Source organism: Boleophthalmus pectinirostris, unplaced genomic scaffold (assembly GCF_026225935.1).
Source record: "Boleophthalmus pectinirostris isolate CB_2022bp ecotype Guang Dong unplaced genomic scaffold, ASM2622593v1 HiC_scaffold_6, whole genome shotgun sequence".
NCBI lineage: Eukaryota > Metazoa > Chordata > Actinopteri > Gobiiformes > Gobiidae > Boleophthalmus > Boleophthalmus pectinirostris.
The window spans coordinates 18,227,957-18,253,390 of NW_026571447.1; the positions used below are offsets into that span (position 1 = coordinate 18,227,957).

The 25,434-nt window shown below is 40.1% G+C and overlaps 1 protein-coding gene across 1 annotated transcript in view; it reads right to left on the reverse strand.

Moving 5' to 3' along the window:
* The window catches only part of LOC110171426 (intermembrane lipid transfer protein VPS13B), a 289,785-nt gene that overhangs the window by 90,002 nt on the left and 174,349 nt on the right, over nucleotides 1-25,434 (reverse strand). The window contains exons 35-39 of the mRNA XM_055163864.1: nucleotides 22,192-22,518; nucleotides 21,385-21,802; nucleotides 21,111-21,248; nucleotides 11,446-11,826; nucleotides 1,118-1,320 (exon numbers count right to left, since the gene is read on the reverse strand). Coding sequence (XP_055019839.1) covers nucleotides 1,118-1,320; nucleotides 11,446-11,826; nucleotides 21,111-21,248; nucleotides 21,385-21,802; nucleotides 22,192-22,518 — 1,467 coding nt within the window. The remainder of the gene's footprint in view (nucleotides 1-1,117; nucleotides 1,321-11,445; nucleotides 11,827-21,110; nucleotides 21,249-21,384; nucleotides 21,803-22,191; nucleotides 22,519-25,434) is intronic.

A 25,434-nucleotide genomic window follows, 5' to 3' on the forward strand; every position in this document is an offset into this window, starting at 1 on the left:
AATCCCTAGCAAAAGCAGATAATAAAAAAACAAACAAAAAAACAAATAACATCAAAACCATTTAGAAAAAAACAAGGGATCAATTAAAGCCCATCTGACGACTTGCTTTGGAGAAAACAGGAAATGCAGTAGTCAGCGTTAACCCGACCATCACCCCTCGCATTACCCAACACAACCTTACATCCTGCACTTACCCGCGGCATTCCCCTTCCCCTGCCATCAAAGCAGCTCTGCCTGGGGTTTGGACCAAAAACCAGGAATCTCTGAGTCAAAAACGCTTCACACATGGAGCTGCCTGCCGCTAGTGCTCAGTCGTTTTCAAGGCTGGCTTATGACTAAACGTTCAAAACAGGAAAATTTGGGGATTTTTTTTTTTTTGCAGGCGCTTAGAGAGTGAGCACGAGAGGAAGAAGTCGGAAGGAATCCTGGTGGTTTTTATACAGCACTTGATTAAAACACCACAAATGCCAATATTTGCAGAGGGAAATGCATGATTGCGTATTAAGTGCTGAGTTGCGAGTGATGTTTTATTAAATGGGCACGCAATAAAAGCATTAAAGGCCAGCTAAAGTGGGGGAGGGAGAGGGGCTTCCCCGTAGAGAGGTAATGTGGAAGAACGCATTAGTAATAATATCTCCACTTAGTCACAACGAAGAGGGGACTTTTGGTCATATTATGTAACTAATGAGGAAAATTTCACATAAGATACAAGCACCTAAAATATCTTAATATAATTCAGTAAATTTAGCAGATGAGATGTGATGAAGTGAAATAACAAAATCCAGGTTTTAGTGTCAGCTCTATAATTGCAGGGAGCCAGTGCCAGGGTGCAATTTGAAGAAAATATCAATTTATATAATAAGAAGTAGGTGTGTGTGCCAGCATACTAATGTAGAGAAGTAAGCTAAGTGAAGTTTAGCTGGGGAAACACTGGCTCATAATGCGATGCTGTTCTCATAGAAGACAGCGTGGAAGATTCATGCTCACGTCTTTGCTTCATACATCCTTGAACACAACCAGGTGCGGAGGTGATGATCTGACCCAGTGCTTCTCCCTGCCTGCTCTCCTTCATAAATCTTACAAGACTGGTGTGGATGCATGTGGGGGCTGCTCAAACCTGCAGTAGGCCCCCCCTCAGGTCCAGCAGGAGTTTGGGGGCTCCGGGCTCTGGTCCAGGGCTGCCGCTGTGCCGACACCAGCGCGCCTCCAGGGACGTCTGACAAGAGAAGGGTCCCAGCAGTACATGGACACGCTCACCAAGGCCTGTCTTCACCAGCAAGTCCTGCACCTCCAAAAGCACTGACGCAGCCTGGACTGGGTCTGCAATGGCAAATAAATACAGAAGAGTTTAACAATTAACAACTAAAAGAGGGAGTATTGCTAACACATTACATAGTTAACCATGTTACCTTTTATTGTTTTGAAAATGCTATATTCACCAAAGACAAAGTATTAACATATTTAATAAGTTTCATTTTTGAGTCCTGCATCCCCTTCTCCCCCTTTAGACACTCCCATACAGGGTGCTATCACAACACAATCGACATGCATTCCAAAAATGAAACTGCTGCACATTGCATCAGGTTTGTGCAGTTGTAGTGTATTGTTTTCTATCACTCTTTTGTATATTTATGGAAAATCATTGTGCAGGAGGATGGGTGACATAGGCTTGTAGGCTAAGCATTAGTCAAAAATCGTACTGCTAACCATAAGAAAGGTTCAAATAGGGCCAATGGGAGAAAGCTAGAGCTAAAACATGCATGGATAACATAAAACCTTTTGATGAGGGAACAATGTTATAACACGGTAGAAATCTCAAAAATGTCGATTTTAGGGCATAATATGCCTTCTTTGACGTTCACACACTAACCCACTATGCATGTTAACATAGCACAAGTTTACTACAGATCTTTTTACGAGGTAGCCATTGTGTCTCAGTCTTGATAGTCTGCTGTTTATTACATTGGTTTTGAAGGACGAAACTGAGCGTGCACTGATCACTGAAAAATAACACGTTTTATTTTTATTTTAGTTTTACTAAATCTTTTGACCCACTGATGCACTCCAGGATCAAGCAAAACACAAAAAGTCAAAATTGACTTTTTAAAGAAAAACATACCATCTGATTGTGAATGTATTTTATATTGGTGTGGGGATATGTATTGAGTGCAATCTGGTTTCTGACAAACAGCCCTAAGTATTTGAAGCCACAGTTTACAAGACTGTGGAGACAAACCACTTGAACCTATTGACCTCTTCAAAAAGCACAATGAAAGAATGAAAGAGTAAGCTATGGCTAAAATAAAACTTGAAAGATTTGGACTTATATATATAAACTACAATTATATCATTACGCCTGATTGATAATAGACACAATGCGCTGGAAATAGGTTGTGGATTGATAGAAAGAGTGCCATTTAATCCAAAAACAGGAGACGTTATTTAAAAATCAACACACCCCAAAATAGATTATAGATTCCTGCAATTATCAGTAAAAACTAACACTGTTAATTGATCCATATCACTGGGAGCCAGATGAAACTGAAGCCTATAAACAATCTAACCACAAAATTCAGTTGCATGAAAACTTCGCCTCTGGGTTTTGAACAGAATTCAACTTCAACAAACCGACTAATAACGAAGGAACAACACATAGAGTGCAATTAGAAGAACCACATCATTGGCCTCCATTGCTACCCCCCTCTGATGTTAATAGCATAAATGTGCAACATCCTGAATTTTAATTAAGACCCCATTTGACCTTTTTATCAAAAAAAAAAAAAAAAAAAAAAGTCATTTTCATTTAAACGGGGGTACTTTTTTCGTTGGTTCCTTTGATACCCTGTTGTAAATGGGTTTATTTATTTTGAAATGATACGGTGCAAATGTCTTGGGTTTTGAAAATACAGAAAAACAAAAATGTTTTATTTATTTTTTTTATATGGTTCAATTCAAGTACGTGTCACTTTGTAAAGTAAATGGTTGGCCAGACATACCAGCGTCTGACATGACAGTGGAGCCAAACACCCACTCATTTCAAGCACCCAAAAGAAGCTCAAACCAGTGTCATTAGGCTAGCACTTTGTGTCCATGTCATTTAGACTGAGATGTGTCACTATGGTCCCCAGCAAGCCAGAGGAAGGCCATTCTGTCCCATAAATCAGATCTGGAAATGCTGTCTGCTGGATGTTGACACAGTAATGGCTGATGGTCAGTTTAGCAGACAGCAGCAGAAGCTTGTTTAGAAACCTCAAGCTTGGATGACTAAGAGTGGATTCAAAATGTACTTCCAAAACTAACATTGGAGACACTGTGTGGTATTAAAGCATAGGATAATCATTTTGTAGAGTTTCTACTGTTGTGGTTTTACGAGGGGCACCCAGCTACAGTGTGGATGCAGCAAAGAAATGGGTTAAACGCACATTGATCAGGCACAACATCTTGAACCACTGCCTGTTCCTTAAAGAGCGACCTGCTTCTACTATTTCGCAGTGGAATAAAATCTAGCAGATAAAGATCAGGATGGCATTACATTGGGATTGGCTCGATAAAATGCATCATATCACGGTTAGTGAGAATTCTAATGCTAACTGCTGTCTCCGCGCAGTAACATCACTCCACATCGTGATGTTGTACACTCCATTTCAGTGCACTAAAACAGTATAACACAATGCTTCTCCTTGTTTAATCCTGACATATGCCACACATACAATAGGTGTGAGTGTTGCAACAAATTAAGCAAGAAAACATGTAGTAATATCATTAGCAGATGCAGTCAATATTGGTTTTCATATATGTACTACTTATCAAATTCTAATACTTAATACTGAACTCTGTCAACTCAATTGTACCTGTACTGAAAAGGAAGTAATTTTACCCCTATGTACAACCTTTTAGAACATTCTTTTCTTCTGAGGCAGGCAATTAAACCCAAATCCAAACTAGTATATTTCAAAAATTATAGGACAATCTTGATTTTAACATGAATATCAGGATGCCTGCGGTTGTGGTTCACTTGAGGTAAAGTTGCAGAAGACTGGGCTTAGGGACACATGGAAAGACATAAGCCCAAAATGCGGGGAGGACTTGATGAATGAGGAGTCGAATAGATACGGACAGAGTGGGAAGAGAGTGAAGGATGCAAATATGACAGTCACTGACATCATCTGCTGCCTTAATAAACTAACTGAGGATGTGTGTTATGGTGCTACAGAGCCCAATAACACAACAGGGGTTATCCAGTGGAAGTGTACCTCTTATTTTTTAGGTAACAATACACCAGGATGACTCATATCTCATAGGAAAAACACTATTGATACAAATTGGCACTTTGCTACTAATGTCTTTGGAGGGGACGTGCATAACCCACTGTGCTATGCATGGGGTTTATTTTCATGGTCACGATTTATTAGACAGCTCTTGGGAACTCCCCACCTGGCTGAGTAAACGGAGGATCTTTCATTCACACAAACACATTATGAGGCAGACGTGGATGTACGGTATATCACGCACAGAGCTAGTGGAAACAACTACAAGCCCCTTCGCACAAATGGTGTTGCTCTCCGGGTCCAGACGTCATTCACAGCCCTGTAGATGACCGCAGCGTGTCCGTGTTAGAGCCAGCAGCAGCAGAAGCCAGCACACTCGGCTCAATAATCACACTGATTTGGAGCAGTCTAACACTGGGGGAATCCCTCCGTTTCTTCATCCTCTCTTTCATGTGCTCTGAGTAATCGTAAGGGGAGACTTGCAGAATGCCTCATATCTGCCTATGGACTGATGCTTCATTAAGATCACCAGTCATGAAATGGGATTGTGTTTTTATTTACTAGTTCCAAGTAACAAGAACTGAGCTGTCTGTGTGTTTCATCTCCTTATTCATTTAATTCTTTCATGTATTTAAATTTTTATCTGTCAGCGACCATATTAACCATATATAGTGTTATCTTACGTGGACAGCCAACACTTTAAATAAAAACACTTGAAATAAGTCTGGAGACTGGAGACATGACTAAGTGTCTTGTTTAAGGACACAATAAAAGTATAAACAGAGCCTGAAGTGGCAACCTTAATAGCATAGTCCACTGTATCTCCATGTTAGGACCCAAAGAGGCTGAATAAGGCTGAAATCAGGTATTAGCTGTTCAAAGCCTCCAGCCCTAAGAAATGCATTACTTACAGCTCTGGTACTGAGGGCCCACAATTTGAAATATGTGTAAAAGATGTTGGAATAGTGATGGGATATCAGAGGTATGAACTGACAAATCTTTAAAGAAAGAATACAATGCAAGATCAACTTTCTGGAGCTTTCTAGTATGTTATAACTCTGTTCTGTCACCAAAATCTTGAAGAGGTTTCATATATTCCATGCACATTTGAGTAATTTAGCTATCTCCCCAGAGCCCTAGTTGAACCCTCTTTACGGTCAGTAGTACGATCCTATCCAAAGCACAGCCCACAAGCGAATACACCCATCCTCCCACACAGCTATTTTCCATAAATATACAAAAGCATGATACAAAAAAATATACTATAACTTCATAAGCAGTGATGTGCAGTAGTTTAATTAGCGGGATACATGCTGATTGTGTTGTATTAGTGCTCTGAAGGAGTAGGGAGGCAGGGAGCAGAGAGTGAGGGCTCAGAGCATCAAAAACGAAACTGAAACTAAGTTTTAGATCCAAATAACACTATAATACTATTAATAATACTATTAATACTCTATAGAAGTGTAATAACTGCTCAGTTGTCTTTCTATAATTTAAACCCCCTGCTTAAACCAGAAACTTACTGGATCCCATCATTACATTATGTTAAAAATTATTTCCTTCACACAAATAAACTCCTATTGTGGAGGGATTTTTATTATCTCTAACCCTGTTTCCAATCATATGTTTGGGATTTTTACTATAACTAATGACTTTGATGACCTGACTCTCTCTGGGGACCTCCTGTAATCACTGGCTTAATTGCTAAATTCAAGCATTGCCATGTTCTGTCTCTCACAGTGGTAAAGTAGCAGCATGTTAAACTCATTTGTACTTTAGTGAACACAACATCATCAGCTAAAGCTTATGTACTCCTGAAATCACAAACACCTGCAGCTCCCATAGTAAAGATAGAGTGTACAGCATCCGCAGGGCTGACACACAGAGCATGACACTGGGGAACAGAGTGGGTGGTGGGTGGAAATGCTCGTGCAGTGAAATACATCCCTGGCAGGCGATATGGTAAGATTAGATAGGATGGGAGATGGTGATTTACTGTTGGTGTATCCCTGGCAGCCGTTATCTGACCACTGCCTGGCTGATTTATACATCGGAACGACCTGCTATCAATTAGACAAAACCTAAAGGAGTCATTACCTAACTAAGGGAGGCCCCCAAAGACTGACTGGGATGGTAGGGAGTAATAGAAGTAATATACTGTCACTCACCACAGAAATACACCACAAGACCACTATGGGACACGAGAGGGATCTGGGTTAAGGCGAGGGGACATTGGCGGCCCAACGGTAAGTGTTGATGAGTTACATATGAACCCATTTCACAGTTGCACAATGTCAGCAAATGACATAAACGCTGGTGTTAATTGCCCCTTTCAATATGAGCTCCTTCATAGGCAAGGGGTTCACAAATGCTCTAATTTTCAACTTCTTCGCACAAGTTGGGAAGGAGTCAACAATCAATAGACACCAAGTGTAGTTCAAGCGTTCATGGATCTTAGGGCTGAGTCTGCTAGTATTAATAATCTGTGGGTTATTACTTGTGAATGTCATCACTTCTGGAGAGAGCTGTGACAGAAAAGCATAAAAGCTTTAACAAAAGCGTGAAGTCCAACTAATATGAGCTCACATGTTCCCACTAAAAACTCAAACTCTGTGCTACAATTTCAACACTGGACCAAAAACTCACCATGAAGATTAGGACAGAGCCATGACCACACAAGGATTCCTAAGACAAGATAACTGCTATTGTACATTATTATTGCAAACAAATTTCAGTCCAGATTAGAAACAATGTTACTAACCCAACTGAAATTTTAACCCCATGTGCTGAATTGACAAAACACAAATGTAATGCTGAACACTTCCCATGTTCTTTTCACAATTGGAGTTCTCCTCAAAGCCTTCCTTGGATTTATGGACAACCACTCAGCACAATTTGGCCATAGCTCTCAAAAATGATTCTATTCAAATCAAATGTGAGTCACTTATAAGTTAAAGACCTCAGTGCTTCTGTTGATTAGGTACAAACTGTGGCTGATTCTGTGTCAGCCAGTGTTTCCATGTTTGTTTGGATACAATTTGGACCATACGTTTCTATGTTAACCATTGGGTCTCAAGGATATAAAATAAGAATCTCTTTGTATCCATGGGGTTCAGAATTATGAAAAATTAACAACATTACCATAGAACTAAACAAGTTAAAAATAAATATTGTCTATCTTGAAGGGCATAAATTCCTCAAAATATTTGCAATAACAGGGAGCAGAAACCCAGGATTTTGATTTAAAAAAATGCATCTGTGGACCGCATGTAACACGATTAACAATAGTACTCAGTTGGAATTTGAAACTCAAAGGTCCTATCCCTGTTTTTTTTCTATGTATTTGAGCAAAATTTGTCCTGCCTCAGTACAGCTATATTGTGTAAGCAGCTACTGAGGTCAAAATAATAATTCCATTTGCATAATTATAACGCGTTTTATTGTATGATAATCAGGAAGTGTGCATTATCATGACTTGTTGTTAGCTTTACCATCACGGCAAAGCTCCCTACTGGTCCCTGATAGATGTGACTAGCACATATAAATTCATCGCCGTGAATAATTCGATGTTCGGGGTGCCGAAGATAAGTGAGCAATAATGTTGGACTACTGCAAACGATTTAAAATAAACATGTTTTAAAGACAGCAAAAATCAGATACAGTGCCTTTAATAACCGTTCAACAATTATCTGTCTTTCATATAGCTAGCTTACTTTTTCTTTTCACTGCAAAAAGCTTGAGCCAAAGTACCAACTATATTAGGTATTCATGAGTGGTAACAAAAAACTAAAACCTTGCGTGTGGTTTTTCCCCTGGACCCCTCTATGACATATAATATTGATGTTATTAATGTAATGATTAAAATGACATAATAGTTGGTTTGAATTGCCAAAGTATGGTGCGGTATTAGTCCAAAAAATAAATTAAAGGTTGGCCCTGTTTCTGCCTCTGATTGTTGAAAAGATAAATGGAAAAGTGGCTTTCTTCTGTTAGCAAGTAAACAAACCGACTATTTAAAATTTAGCCAGAGAAAAATATAGGAAGAGAAAACAAAATCATATAAATAAATAGTAGCACTGCACACAGAAGTTTTCATTTACAAGTCCAGCAGGGTAAACCAGAGTGAACTGGTGGGGGTCCGAGTAGTTGTTGGATCCGTATGAAAGTGCGCAGTAGTATTTGTGTGTTTGTATGGAACGGGGGCACACCATGGGCAGTCTGGGGAGAGTTGAGAGATTAGGGAGGGTCTTGTTTCATGGACCTTAAGACATCTGTTCTCTCTCTCCCCAGCGCTGAACTATAAATGCTCCCCTGTACCTCGGCAGACGCGGGGAGGAATGTGGCCCGTCCACTTGCTTTTCATTAGCACTGGATCTGGTAACACACCTCACTGTCAACCTAATCCCCTCTCTCTCCATCTTGTCCCATGGCAGAGGGGGGCAGTCCATGACCAGGTAGAGGGGCCCAGATGTTCCCTGTGTGGGGAGGGGAGCATGGGGGTGACAGGAGCTGCATGTTTGCCCCTGATGAAGGCGGGTGTTGTGGGCGCTCCCTAATGACACACTGCAACTCTGGTTTTACTCTTGTCTGGACCGTCTGCTTTCTTTTCATCATTTTCATTTTTTCTCCTCAACATCTTTCTTCTTTCATTAGCATTTGTTTCCCTCGTCGTGCAGCTCACGTTTCACTGCATCATCCTGGGATATCCTCTGTCCTCCATCAATCTCCAGAGGACCAGTAGTCTAACATACTGTAGCGGTAGTCCATTCCTCTGTCCTCTATCTCTCATGCACACGTCTCCCACTGGGGTCATTTGCTCTGACGTGCTGCAGCAGCTCAAAGGCTCAACCTTACACAATGGGGATCCTCACCTCTATCTCTGTCAGATTCCTGTGTATTCTTTTTCCAAGTCCGAAGCGGCCGAGGAGCCCGTGGTGGTGAGTGATGGAGGCTGTGCGGCTCAGGCTAAAAGTCAGCATATATGTCTATTGTCACCGACCATTCGTCTCTGTAATGGGAGACACTTCGTCTCGTCCTGATGGCAACAAATCTGGAAACACTATGTGCAGATGCCCTGAGGGAAAGAACTGCATGTTGAGATGAAGATATACACTACAGGTATCAAAAATACAAATGTGCATTATATAATTCAAACAAGTTATCCAAAAGTGGTGGTACATTAGAGAGCACTCAATCGGTGTGATGCTATGTGGGGGAATAAATAGGATTTGGCTGAAAGCAATAGTTTCAGACCAACTAAAGAACCATAGTTAAAGAACCAAGCATGATGCTATGTATTATTCAGTTTATCTACTTGCCAACGTCTATCAATCAGTCAGACAAGGGCAGAAAAATTGAATGGCCCAATGTTAACAACAATCACTTCAGAGAGGATTGAAACCAAGCATGAAATCCTGCCAATGGCTGATTCTGTGTGGTCTTTTTAAAGAATTAAAATAAAAAATGATTTACACATGTAATGACTATCAATAATCCTATGCTGTCATGTTACAAAAAGAGAATAATGATTATAAAAAACAGAACCCCTCAAAGCACAATGAGAGGGAGAGGATTAGCTTTCGCATTAGCACAATTGTCTCTAAACTTTATTTCTTTTTCCATTGTGCTGCTTACGCATTTCAAGTCTGTTTATCAAAGTCAACACATCAAAGATGGATGAAAGCTGAAAAGCTGGTGGAAATCAGTGCGGGGCAGCGGTGCACAGCATTGTGTCATGGTGCAGTTATGTAGATTTGAGTAAACAAAGTGCAAATTGTTTGAGGTTTTAATTAACATTTTCGACAATCATTTTATCTGGAGTAACCCTATATAACAACATCTGTAGAGCAGATGCATGCACTTAGAGCCCACTTCCATCTTTGTCCTCTCAGTACAGGCTTGTGTAGTGGGGCCGTGCTGCTCCTCCGAGCTTACGTGTTTCATGTTCTGCACTGCACGCTACACCTCAGCCCTGCTTCCATCCGCTGTCCCGTTCAGAAGACGTGCCAGAGAAAAACAAAAACTGAAAAACAAACCAAAGGTCCCAGATCATCTGTCACAGCGGTCGGCTCACACCCAGAGGCGGCCTGGAGCTGGAAGCTTTTGAATTTACATTAGCATTAGCAGCTCTGATTGTCATAATGGAAACACTGTGATGCCTCCTGGATAATGGGGAGTGTTGATGAAGATCGAGCTTGGACCAAACGTGAAAACAAACATCTCACATGAAAATGCACAAAAAACCTTCCCTGTCAGAGCTGCTCCGGCGCACACACAACTGAGCACATCTGAACACATGCAGTGGACAATATCCACTCCAACACTAACATCTCACTACAGGGTTTACCGACGCAGCATGCTCTTGGCAGACACACACTGTTAGTTTAGTGTGTACTGGAGAAAAATGTAATATCAAGATGATTATTAATCTTTCTATCACTGCAGTGGTCAACTTAGGATACAGAGACTTGGCCTCAGGGACTTGGAAATAGTTTTTCATTTAATAATCCTTGGATTATAAAAGCAAATATATTTTTGGTGGGCTTTTGGGCTACTTTAAGTTTTACAAAGTTAACAAACTGCAGAATTACATTCTTAGATTTGTCTATAGACAAGCAATGAAATACTGGGAACAATAATTGTTGCAATACTTATTTGTCATATATGCAATCCTAATTACAGACAGACGTTGATCGATTCCAATTGGCCAACAGGACTGGGCAGGGTACAAAACAAATGACACAAAAATGTACTGGGCCGTTTGTTTCTCTAGTTTAAAAATGTTGTTTATTGGAAAGAGCATAAATTTGACCAAATGGAGTGAAATCATTAGAACGATCCCCATTATACTTGCACCTGCATGTCTTAAAAAAAGTAATTTTTGCAGCCAAATGAGATAAGGCGGATTTGAGTTGGGTTTATGTGCTCTAATTAACACTTAAAGACAGTGAGTCATATACTGCAAGTGTCCTTTTTATGTCCATGTTATAAAGGAAGAAAACCCCCATTGGCTTGGAGGTAGGGACACTGAAACTACAGTACTATATGAGAGGCTGTAATTCTACCAAACAATGGACTTGGCTGCACTCAAAAAGGGTGGGTCAAAGTTGAAAATTATGCCAAATAATAGCCCAATAACTAAATAATCCCCATGTTCATAGTTCATGGGTTGACATACCTTCAGCCCTTGGTCCAGATTTGATGTTGAGATTCCCTTTCATTGCAGACATGGATAAGGCCACACATGGTTTCTTCGGGTGGGCTTCTGTCTCCATCACTATCACAATCTGGGCCGTGTGGAGGGAAACCTTATGGAATGTGACACCTAGAGCCCCAAAAGTACCCACTGGTGCTTGGTAGTGAGTATCTGGTCGGGGGGTACTGGTTCGAGTTTTGGAGGGTGAAGAACGTGGGCTGGAGGAGCTGGTTGATGATTTGGTGCTAGAAGTCTCCCAAGTGTGACCTGGATAGACCTTCTTCAGATAAGACTTGGCCTGCTCCAGCTTTGCCAGTGTGGGGTTGATTTTCAGAGGGCGTGAAAGCTCAATGTTGAGTTCAGCTGTGGAGAAAAGGATAGGAATGGTTAGGTGCAATATAAAAAGGTAAAAGACAATCTGGAGTGGACTAAACTAAGTAAGGTTTCAGTGATGCACAAATGTCAATGTGATATTTTACTTTTATTTTATATTGTTTAGTTAAATTAGTATTTTAACATTCTGAAAAGGACATAAATTCATGTACTTAAAGGATGAGACCAAGAACAAACTGTACTGTGGACTAGGATTGTAACTGACTGAAAACATTTTTGTTTAAAGACTGATTCACTACAAGCAAGCATGTTGGCAAAGGCTCTCAGATTTTGTAGGATCGAGCGCAAAAGCAAATATATGGACAGAGAAGTACTAGCAAACAGGATCTTCATGAGTGAAAAGACAGACTAAACTGCCCAGTCAGTCCAAAAACTCCAGCTGACTCACTCCTCTTTTGCTGTTCTGCATATAAATCTTTATAACCTTAATAAAATAATTACATGACAAATTGACATAATGACTAAACCTAAAAACTTGAATTTAAAACTGTCCATTTTCGGGAACAAACATACAAACAAATATCCAGTATTTTGCACCAACATTTCTCAAAGTCTATTTAACAATGGTACAAAGTTAAAACAGGCAGTGAAAGTCTTTTGCTCATCCTCATACCTATGATTTATGCCCCAAAACAAACCGAAATAGGGAGATGGAAAGGAAATGCTGAGTACAGGTAGTAAAACATGCATTTATTTTTAGTAAACCTTATGGCAGGGCAGGTCACTGTAAAAACAAATATTACTTTTTACGACTGGCAATTTATGCTAAAGCCTTTTCATCCTTTGCAACACTAAATCCCTTTAAAATATGTTAGACCCTGGACACAAATATAATAAATTCACTGTTGGCTCAGACTGTTGCTTCGTCTCATTTGGAAAGTCACAGTAAACTGGAAAAACGCCATTTCAGGTTTCTAAGGAAAAGGAAGTTTTCATCAGGGCTAGTTTGACAAAGATTAGTTGCAGTCTAGCCCTTGGGATGCTGAGTAGTGTGTCCACTAAATCAAAGTTCAGTTTTTGCATGCTACGACCTGTTGAGGGACAGCTGGGTCCACTCTCAATGGTGATTTCTCCTTGTTCTAAATACAGACATATGCACAAATGATAGTCTTACTGTATCATCCACATTTACAGTATATAATATACCTACTGCCAGCTGGTGCCTCTCTCCTGCTTTACCTCTGCACTTCAGCCTTCAAACACTAGACTGGAATTTACAGAGACACATGAATTAACTCAATGCCGTTTTACACCACTTCCATTATCCCATTTTTCCACTTGGTCATGATGATCGTAGAGAGGAGTGCAGCTGGTTTTCATGGTCTCATCAAGGCAGCCGTGTTTAGGGGCATTTTAAAGGGTTTTTAGGCCTCTCGTCTGTCTCCTGTCGCAGGTAGGAGGACTGGATGACAGAATCAGGAGTGTTGCCAAGAGAGAGAAAAAATAAAAAGAATAAAGTGTGCCCTCAGGATTGGCTCTTGTTTAATCCAGTGGAAGTGAGGCACATGGTCAGACGAAGGGATGGCTGAGAATTGGAGAACAGAGAAGAGGAATTTGCAGTGCAATGTAGCTTATCATTTCCACTTGACTTATCACCAGGAAACTTTCCAGCGGTGAAATAAATAATCTGTGTGCAGCTGCTCATCCAGGTTGCTCCATCTCTCTCCAAAATTTGACTTATTCCTTCAACATCCTTCCTAAAGCCATTTTGATATTTTATCAACTGCCCTCGTCAGTGACTCCTCTTATCATCAAGGTCTAAATAGTAGTACTATCTAATAATCGGACAAGATATGTTTTAGGAACAGTCTAGAGGTCCAATACATCTAGTCATCTCTAGTATCTAAGTATCTACGTTAATTGAGTTAAAAATTTGCAATTCTTCGCCTCGAATAAATCCAATCAACTGTTTAAAAAGTAGACACAACCTTATTTTTGTCCTAACAGATCTGTTGTGATTTAAAATAGAGTCCCTTATTTAAACAGTTAGTTCAGGAGAAACAAAGATGTCCCATAGGTTCGGCAGTTACAGTGTATTTATTATTGTTGCATTGATAAGACAGGGACATTTTAGTTCTCCCTGAAGTGTGACTGGAGATCGGGGTTACAATCAGTGCATGTCAACAAAGCAGCAACACTATGGTTGTTAGCCACCTGCTGAGAGTAAGGATATTATCAGCCCATTTAAATGATTAATGTCTCATAGTGTTATTTCAATGCACTGTGGACAACAACATCACTGAGGTCATGTGATAGGTTAGAAAATGAAAAAGGCTTCCCAGGACAACTCAATAACATTCTTATCTTTTGGTAGGGCTAAGAGGCTCTTGTGGGAGTGATAAGTCATGACGACACTCTTTCACATTACTTTGCAGTGACCGAGGGATAGAGGGATCTGGTTTTTACGTTGTGTGAACTAAAACATGTCTCTGTGGAAAGGGGTGCATCTGTGCGGCTTCCCTCCGGCTTTATCCAGGAACCAGTGGAGCACATCGGTGTTTTTACTGCTGAGGAGCAATGTCAAGCCATCAATCTTTCTCAGAAGTCTAATAAAACAAGCGTGCAGTGTTGTATGACTTCATGTCCAGTACATCTCGGACATTTCCTTAACTTTGGCTGGGTTTCTACAATGTGGGAATGTCAGTAAGATGGACATTGTACTAGTGCTCCATTTGGTTTGAATATTAAGGTACGAAAAAAGGAAACTTAATACTTAATAGTATATTTACAGTTCAGTACGGATTTAAGTACAAAAGTGAACTGAGATGTAGTCACTGAATTTAATGAAATGTGTAACAGACATCACAATGCACTATGCGATAATAGCGTCACACGTGTATCGATCAACAATATATTTATATTTATATTTTTTCTTACCTTTTGCATTGATTTTGTTATTGTTCCCTTGGTATATAAATGGGGATTTTGTTTTTATTTGATATTTGATGCTATTTGTTTAATTTGATAACTAAGAACATACATGGCAAATGTTAAATGTAAATTTATTGCAATGCTTAACAACAGCAAGCAGTAAAATCAGTCAATCATGTTTTTCCAATAAACCCTGACAATAGCTATTTTAAGCATGAGGAGTGAGAGGGAGGTCAGAACATGGCCTGGTCCTGGGGTGTGGGGTGAAGAGGTGGTGTATCTTTACAGAACAGGGCTAATGTGAACAGGCTGGGAGTGTTCGTGGGACCAACCCGTCTCAGGTGTCAGCATCTATTAGCACCAGAGCGACCGGGAGATCAAGGTCTGACACACAAACCCATACACACTTATGGAAATCTCTAAAGAGTGGTGCGCAGATCAAATATGGTTATTACACAGGTTACTTTAGCTTTTAGGAGAGGTCATGCATGACGCCGTCCCCACTTTGAACCAGCAAAACACCACCAACATTGTTTTCATTTGCACCCCGCCTTTGATTTTTTTAGGTCTGACTTCTGCACGTTTGACTTTGTGCTTCGAGACACAGGTGACAAGAAGTTCAATTATAAAAGACTGTGTATATGAAAGCTACACTTTTTCAAAGAAAGTCTATGTATGTCTTAAGAAATTTCTGAGGGGCATCTGTAGAATCCCACTGTCACAAAAAGGCCCTTGTACCAGGTGAGGTTAGTGACACCCGCCTCTCATACCATCTGACTCAAATTAGTGTGTCTCTGGGCAGTTCGGAGGGGCACACACTTGTATACAGTAACTGACAACTTTCCTACAACTCCATAGTTTGATGCGAAGCAGGGACACAACAAAGAAATGGTTCCAATTTGTTCTAGCTAATCTATCACCTGCTGCTTCTCCAGTGAAGGGGAAAGTCAATGTCTCTTCTCCAAGTGGTAGCAGTTACATCCTGGTCTCTGTCATTGACCCGCTTCAAAAGTAGGACTGAGTCAGAGAAAGAAAGAGAGAGAGGAAGCCAGAGGGGAGACAGCATGTGGTGTGTGTTTGAAAGTCAATCAACGGCAATGAATGAGCTGGAAAACAAGACCATCGGCATCATTTTCACAGATGAGAAGCTTAATTTAATGAATCACATAAAAAAAAAAATCAGAAGTTTTATCAGTTATATTATATTGCTGAATAATTTCTTAATTAATTTTGAATTGCAGATGTACTTTTCCAAGGTAAATAAGTAAAGCCAAATAAGCAGTTCATATTTGTGCTATTCAAGAAGAAGAAATCATAATTAAAATTATGTTTTAAACAAGAAACCCAAACTATCATTCAAAGGCTGTAAATTCTTAGTGAGAGGTTTTTGTAGGAATTGTAACATCCACTATCCTCTAACCGAAAAACAAAAAGCTTGAGTGGTACTTTAAGCTTGCCTTGAACTGCTCTCGCTGGCTTCCTGTCTGCTTCTCCATTAGCAGTGTTTATGAGTGTGTGTGTGTGTGTGTATGTGATGAGCAGCTGTTGACTGAGGGTCAGCCCTGAAACACCATCCGGCCCACTGTACACATGTTACCCCTGATTCCCACTCAGCATCCTTGGGAGGGCAGCTCTGATTGGCTCGGCAGGATAAATGCTGCTAAAATTGCGAGCATATTGTTGTAAACACATTGGAAGACGTGGCCTCATGGCACTCTACTCTGGATTTGTTGTGCATTGAAATAAATCAAATGTGAAAAGCTGTCGAATCAAAGCACAGGCGCCAGACATGATACATAGACATCAGGGAAGGAGACAGCAAGCGCAAACACAGCATCTGCTACATAAATACAGGAGACACAAGGCTGGACACACTTCTTCATCAATACAACAAGAAGAGTCAAGTTTATTTTAAAGCATCTTCAGCCAAAATATTTTTCAAATACAAAGAGGGTTGTAAAGTGCATCAATAAACTGTATTGGCATTTGTTTAACCTGGGAAGCCACTAAAATACCACTTGGTTCGGTTTATAGCCCCAAATCCTAACAATAGTAATATTTCACTAAAATTCATGAATCCACAATGAATCCTGGTGGTCAAGAAAATTTAAAAACATTGTTTTGCTCCAATAATAACAAATTTTCTTTGTTTTTTAAATAAATAAATAATGTAAATATTGTACTGTGTAAAACGTACGTGAAAATAATATGCAAATATGCATTATGTTCTAAGCTGTCGCTGATAGAGAAGAGCTAGTGACTCTAGGACATGTTCAGTTTCAGTTCATTTTGTGGACAAACTGCAAACTGAACACACTGCTTCATTGACCTCGCTGAACCAAACACTTTTTCTCTAGTTAACTCCTGTTACCCTGTGAACAGCCTGATGTCCTTCACAGACACTTTTGACTATGGAGATATGGAAACAGACAATCTCAGTGGGGTCAGAGACAATATCATCTCCTTCTTAAACACCTTTGATTATAGAGAAGTTGAGATGGACTTTGAGCCTCAAAGGAAATGTCTGTTTAATGCTCCACCTGCTCTGAGGCCCCAGTACAAGCTTCTGTGGGACAACCTCAGCATATACTGGTCCAACACTACAGTCAGCCTATGGCACTTCATCTACAGGGTTCAGCAATGCTCCACCAGGCAGTGGACAATGGACATTATCATGTCATAACAGCTCCACATCCACATGCTGTAACTGGTGCACTGGCTCTGCCTGTGCCTAAGGACTCCACTAAACCTCCTTCGTGTAAAACGGATTCCAAGAAAAGGATCTGCAGGGTGACCAAGTCTGAAAAACCAGAGACCAAAGGCTCTGGAAAAAAGGCCTCCAGAAAACATACAATGGTCAATGATCAGGTCCCAGCAGAGGTGTCTGCTCCTCTGAAAGAACCACCAACTCTTTATTTTCTAGTGGAATAAGCTGCCTCCATCTGAACAGGCCATATACCATGGACAAGGGCAGCTCACTGAAAGTGTTCTCAGTGTTATGCGTCCGGGTCTGTATCAAAAGAAACCATTAAATATAGAAGTAAGTGTGAGTTATTTCACATACTTTATGATTCATTTGCTGAGAACCAGTGTGGACTAACATTTCCTTCAGGACTGTAGTGCATGACCGACAATCAAATGAGGTAATTTATTAAAGCTCTTTCATAACACAGCTATACGCACTATTTAAAGATGAACAAGTTTGAGCTTTTGTTCCAAACTCTGTGCATTTCTTCATTTCAGTTGAGGCTGTTTTTTTTTCAGAGAAAAAGAAAGACCTCTGATAATGACGAGATGAGTGTCCGTCGCCTTTTTAAAATGTTTCCCTGTACAGACAGGTGACCATGGACACCATCTTGGTCCTGGCACATTATTATATTAAAGAGCATTAACTTACTTCAACTTCTTGTCATTATTTTTGGGTATATGACAACAAATAAAAAAACTGTCCACTGCCAAATAAATATAAAAGCTCCACCAGGTGCTTTAGCAGATCAGATTAAGGTAAAAAAAAAAAAATAAATAAAACAGCTGTCAGAAAATACTAGAAAACAAATATCTGAACCATGTGTTAGTTCTATACAGTGTATTTGAAGCAAAACATGAGGGTTAATTTATCAGTCTTGAGAAAACTATTGAAAACATTTAAAACATCATAAGCACCAGGAATAAACAAAGTCTGGTCTAGTAACCATATCTTAAACTGTATTTTAGTTTCTAGTATTTAGCAATGTGCTTCAAACAAACACAGTCCCATAGATGAACACCTGAGAGGGCCTGTTTTATGTGAATCAAAGGGAACCAGTAGCATGTGTGGCCAATTCTAGTTGTTTCCAACAAAGTTGAACCTGGGGCAAAATTTTGTGCCTGGATCCTATCTGACTCATCTGTAGAGGCTGTAATTTGTATCTGTATATGTTTTTGCACACGCAGGTGAAGACAATGAATGTGACTCATTAGGGGTAAACTTGGCCTACTAAAACAAAAGAAGCAGATCTTGGCCTTACCATAGCTGTAGCAACATAATCATTAGCATGTTGGTCACATAAAATAACAATAATATACTACAGTAAGATACATAAAAAGAAATAGATGTACACACATAGAGATAGTACAATGCAAGGAGCACTCTGTGGCTGCATGATCATTAAGTTATTAATCATTAGGTTATAAGAAAGTAGAGTCACCTATATATTGCAAAAGTTGCAATAGTTTGTCATATTGAGCTGTTTGATTGGAAGTGTGTGATGTAAAATAATTTTAAAAACAGCAGTGACATTGTAAGGTTATTGTAAGGCAAGTTACAAAGTTTGTGGGGTAAATTCTTGCTTCCCTGACAAAATGACAATCTAATAATTTGTTCTAATAGAATGAAGTTGGAGCACCATTTAGTTATGCATGTTTAACACCTCAACAAACTTGTTGACAGTAATGAAAGAGCAAACTGGAGAAAGTATTTTTCTAACATTATTGTTCCATACCAGATTTTTTCCTTACAGTGATCCAATGGGAGCTTAGGCAAACTTCACTACACACTGAAGCAACTTTCATCATATGTACACAGTTAATCCCATCAGAGATATTTAGCATAGGTTAAACCAACGGAAATGTTGATGTAGTTTTAGTCTTGGGAAAGGTCATGCTTGTTCTAACATGACCACTTCCTTTATCGGGACTCAGCTCAGGGATAGATGGGCATTTGTAATGTGTGACTGTAGGAGAGGGCTGCACAGAGGGCTTTATTGTGCGGAGATGCAGAGGATTTTTATTGACCGCAGGAAGAAGTATGTAGGCGAGTGACCAAATGTATGTACTATTCTTTATTTGGGATTTTAATCTCTTCAGTGGATTTTTGTCAAACCCATGTTACTCTACCTTTCTCACACCACTAAAGAGATGCGTTTGATGCTGAAAATCAAGTAAAGACATTACAGGAATAAGGATCCATCGACCACATTATGACAACAGAAAGATGTTTGTAAATGAGTAATCAAATTGGCATACCCTACATTTGTGAATTGGATTTCCTCATTCCTACCTATTTTCCTCAATCCGTGTATCATTGGTTCATTCAGTCCCGGTCTCAGTCCCGATTTCAGTCCTAATCTGGTCTCGGCCTCAGTCTTGGTCTGGTTCCGGTCTGGTCCCGGACCTGGATCAGTCCTGGTTTAGTCAGTATTCCAATCCGTAAAAGAATCATTACCCATTTTTTTCATTTTGGTTTTGGAGAAAACAGTTGTTTTTTCGTTTTCTTATTTTTGGTTTTATATCGAAAAACAAATGAACAAATGATACACGGATTGTCCTCCCTAGTCTTCTCCTCATCCTCTGAAAAGAGCCTAATCCTGTGTTTCTCAAACTGTGGTACTCGCTGGTGGTACAGCTGCCTTAGCTGGCATGGCATACTGCAGTTTGAATTTTTCTTTAATGTAGAGAAAAATCTATAGATGTTTTTGTTCTTCTTGAACTACCTTTAGTTTAGTCTAATTTTAGATCTCATTTAACCCCAATTTAAAACGAATAATATCAAAGGTAGTACAATAATGTGAATAATAATAATGTGAAACTGTATGCTTTTGTCCCTGCACAACTGTTAACTAACTACTGTCTAGAGAAGACATCTAAAGCCCATAGTTATTCCTAATAGGTCTGTGTACTCTCCAGCATTATGGGAATGAACAGGATATGTACAGAGAGCCTTTGCTGACAGCAGGAAGACGGGATGTATGTAGGCGAGTAACTATATTTCCCTAAAACTTCAACACCTACACTCTCTCCTTTGCATGCATGCACAGTGTGGGTCCATCCGTGCCGATTACATGTGGCTGAAATAACGCATGTCCGAGTGTATCTGCAGCATCTGGCCAGCTGTGCTCAGGGAGAAGTCAGAAGGATGTCCTGCCTACACACACTATTCATAAATCTCTCAGAGGAACAAGGCAGTAGCATGCATTCGTACACGCCAAACCCACTCATGCTTTTATTCACTGCCGTTTTGTATGGTTAAGATGTCAGCCACACCTTAAGGTCAACAACTGGAGTTTAAAAGGACACATATGGCAATCACATTGGTCTAAAAATAGATGAAATTAACAAGGGGCTAATAATAACTTGTTTTCATGTAGTGAAAATACAATCCAATAGTGTGGCGTAAGTTATAATTCTACATAAATATAAATTGCATCACCACACCAATAAATAGTATAAATAGATATTTGTTGCACCAGATGTTTTTCCTGTCACAACCTTCTAGAAGAATACAGTGCAAGAGCATATTACTGTCCAAAGTAAATAAAACTATTATAACTATTTACCAGATTTAAATGAATTATTAGGATGCTAGCGTGACCATGCTGAAGTGTGTTTGTGTGGATGCTTCCCACCTGGCCCATTGAGGAAGTCTTTGAGCTGGAGACAGAGCAGAGGGGGAGGGATGCCCGTTTTACTGTCCACTTCAGCGGCTACTGTCTGCAGCCAGGACACGTTGTAATCTAGAGACTCTGGTAATGTTTTCCCCAGGTCTGTAAATAGAAGAACTATAAGAACATGCAGTAACAAAAGGGCTTGAAACTCAAGTAAAAGTTAAGTTCTAAAATAAATAAATGGAAAATCTGGTACGCACTTCTCAGTTAACTAGAACAAGACAGTGTATCTTACCCAGGCACTTGTAGTCTGAGGCCACTCCTCTTAAGGCCACATCAAACACAGATAGCTCTATCCTCTGCTTTCTGTGATGGCAGCTGAGCAGTATGGACGGCTGCATCACCTGGAGGTACAGCAGTGGTTCCAAAAGCTGGTCCCCGGGTCCCCTGCGCCCCGGCTGCCTCACTATAGTTACCCCCAGGGCCTGGCGGGCAGATGAGCGGCTGGGGATGGGCAGGCCCTCCAGTGAGAGCAGGCTGCCCCTCATCAGTGGAGAGGCAGGCTGAGATGTGTTACTGTTCAGTATGTCCTCAGCTGTTAGCCCTGCCAGAGACCCCTGGGTGGCTGCCAAAGGGCCATCCGGAGTCGGAGACAGAGAGATTGGAGGGGAGACTGATTGCACTTCAGGCTGGTTAAGGGCACTCTTTCCCATCTGAAAAAAATGCAAAGAACACATATTATACTTGAAGCTGCTGTATAGACACCCGCGGATCATTATGTTAATATGTTGTTATAATTTTCACATTTTCTATAGCAATATTCATCTAAACCAACTTATAACTTACAATAAAAGAAACAGGTCAGCTGACAACTGTAACATGGTTAAAAGCTCTGAAAAGTTGATTTTCCATAATGGATCTGCTTTAATTGAAGCTAAATTTACTGACACCTTACAAATTATGTCATCCTACCTAAAATTATTCATTATTTATTTTGTTATTGTTATACTGTAACAATATGGTAATGTAGTTTGGTCAGGTGAAAAAATAATAACCTCAAAAAGTTTATTCTGTACAACTGCTATGTTACAAAAGTATTAACCTTATCAGTAGGCTCCTTCTTCTCAGGGGTACCAGGGGCGTCAGATGATGGGAGGCTAGAGCAAGAGTAGGTCATGACAGACAGTCTGCTGGCTGTGAGGAAGACGTCAAAGGGAATGAAGCTCAGGTTTTTGGTGATGGTGGACTTTTGGGATGGCCGAGCGATGCAATGGTGGCTGGCTCCACTCTGTTGCTCAATTTGGACAATCCGTATGTGGGCACTGTCACTGCCAAAGCCACTATCCTGACCTGCGCCACTGTGACGGGACAGGGCCTCCACACCTGCTGAAGGATCACGACTGTGAAGCTTCTTCTCATGTCGACGCACCTAAGAACAAACATTTAAAGGTCCTACATTACCCAGAATTGACTATTATGAGCTTTTAGTCATGTTAGAAAGCTGTTGATTCCTGCACCCGGTCCTTGGCTGCTAAGCTTTGTATTACAATGTATTGCAGTGTGTGAATTTACCAGTAAATTCAACTACATTAAGGGCCCATGTTGTTCCTTCATCAAAGACATACCTGGAGTTGTGTTTGGTTTCATTCACATATGTTTGAGTAATCTTGCATTATTAGTCTGTAACTATATCACCAAAGCTCAAATTGCTCTGTTTCACCTTGTGATGTCATGAAGTGTTTACAAGTTAACAGCTACCTTTTACGTTTAGTTCAGTAGAGATTGGCAATTCCAATTTCAATGAAGGTGTATGGAGTTTAAAAACAAAGTGGAGCACTTCCTGTATAAACACATGACATCACAAAGTAGAGCAGTGTGTTTTCTGCTTGAGAGAATAACCTAAATATGCAGAATTTGTGTGTTAAACATGTGTGAAGGAAACAAAACTCCTCCAGGTATGTCTGTGATGAAGGAACAACATGTGCCCTTAAAGTAGTTGAATTTACTGGTAAATTCACACATTGCAATACATTGTACAAAACTTAGTTCTTCAGAAGCAGCAACAACAGCAGCCAAGGACCAGGTGCATCTAATAATGTAGCCATTATTGTAAAAAAGGGCCTTTTTATTTATTGTTGTTGTCTGCCATCTGACTTTACATGAAACAAAGGCACAGACTAAATGGCTTGCTTGATTAAAATCACAAACAAATGGACTTAAGAAGCACAGCAATCTACAGAGACATTAAAGGCACGATGTGGGACTTTTTCTGTGGCCATACAATCATTTTGAACTTCTTGCATTATTGGTATGCTTTATAAAAAAAGTCCCCTACTTGAACAAATCAAATAGTTATGTACCGCAACTGTGGCATTGTGTAAAAGGGAGCAGAGATTTTATGCTTGGGATGTCAGAAGACTTCCAGTCTCTGTGGCAATAAAAGGCTTTCAGTGACAGCTGAAATAAATCACGGTGGAGTAGGTTTCTGTGTTTCAAGCAACAATGAAAACAGGCATCTTTATCCAGCTACCAAAAGCATGCCATCCCTGAGACTATAAAGACACCGCGGCTGACTCCCACAGGGAACAAATGAGACAAACATATTAAACTAAATGGTACCTAGAAAAAGATGGACTGGTACAAGTAACCGTTTAAAATGAAGGAAAGCTGGGAACAACATGGATTAAACAAAAAGACAGTTTCCAGATCCAGTTGCACGGACATGTTTTAAAGCAATGGAATCAATTAAAAAATAAGAATAAAATTTGAGAATGTGCAAAGAGAACTGAAATGTTGAGAAGCAATGAAGTGCCCCAAAACCAGATCTACCACTGAGGCCCAAACTATTCTCAAAAAGCGGTCTTCTCAATCAAGCCACAATAAAGAAATGTTAGGTTGGCAATGAAGGCAATCAACTAATTGTATTTTTCTGCACAAAGGCAAACCATGTTTTGCACAAAAAGCTCTCTGTACATGACAGTGATTAGGCAAATACGAAAATTTACTGCATAAGTATTCATCATTGCCACCAATAACAAGTTCAACACGTTTAGCCCATTACTGGGGCCATTCCTTGCTTTTCCCATCCACCTTAATTGATGCAACATCAGTTCCAATTAGCTACCGCAGCATTTGTAACACGATGATGATAAATAGTGAAACTGGAGAGTCATACAGAAGGATTTTCAACTCTCAAGGTGTGTCCTGTCCCCATAGCCCCGTACACACACCCCCATGCAAGCACACACACACACACCCCTACATATGCACACATACACGTACATGCACACAGACTCACGCACACACACACACACACACACGTGCATGTGCACACGCACACACACACCCTGCCTGCACATGGTTGCTATTATGCTGTGTTCATTCAGCTGCCCCTTCCCCTCTTTACATTGCTCCCGCTTGCTCGGATTTTAAATGTATATTATTGCTGTGGTGCCGATAGTGTTTCAGGACCTCCAGGCGGATACTAAAGCCACTGGCAGCACATTACACAGAATACTTGACTTATTAGATATTTCCTATTCTAAACAGTGTCATCAAAGGCTAAGAACAAGAGTCATATAAAACGCAGCAGCATGCCTGTTCAGTTCTTTTGGGCTGGGCCTGAATGCAGAGAGCTTCCATAGGATCGCCCTTTGCCAGATCCCTCTCTGTTCTCTGGTCTAATGAGGACAGGATGTGTGCACTTCGTTCTTTTCTACAGAAATGTAAGATTTTCCAAGTATCGAGAGACGAGAGGAGAGGGAGAGAGCTGGACCTGTGCGTCTCCATGTGTGCTGTGTTAAGCACTCATGGTATTGGCCTATTTCCAGAGGTGGGTAGAAATTAGTTATATTTACTTAAGTTACTTTTTTAAATTAACTGATGTTCTAGGTGCAGTTATTCTTACTTTATGAAGCTTTTATATAAGGTACTTATACTTACAGTGATACTTTTAATGATACTACTTTCAAGGATGCAAAGAAAAAAAAAAACATTATAACTGGTAACATCTAAAAAAAATACATACTTACATATTTTATTTTATTGTAATTATTTATTTATATATTTATTTTAAGGGACTGTACTTTAATGACCATAATTTTGCATACTGTAACCGACCATTTCTATATCTTAAAGTTGCGTACTTAGGTAAACAAAAGGCAGGATGTCCCATGTGAAGAGCATCCCACACTAAAGGGTCTCATACGGCAGCTGAGCCAGGACACAAACTGCCAGATCCTCTTTATGCTTCTTTGTGTGCCTTCCCAAAGCTCTGACCGTACACATGCATTTACAATTACAGCAAATACCCTGTCTTCTCTGTAACCACCACTACAAGAGATTG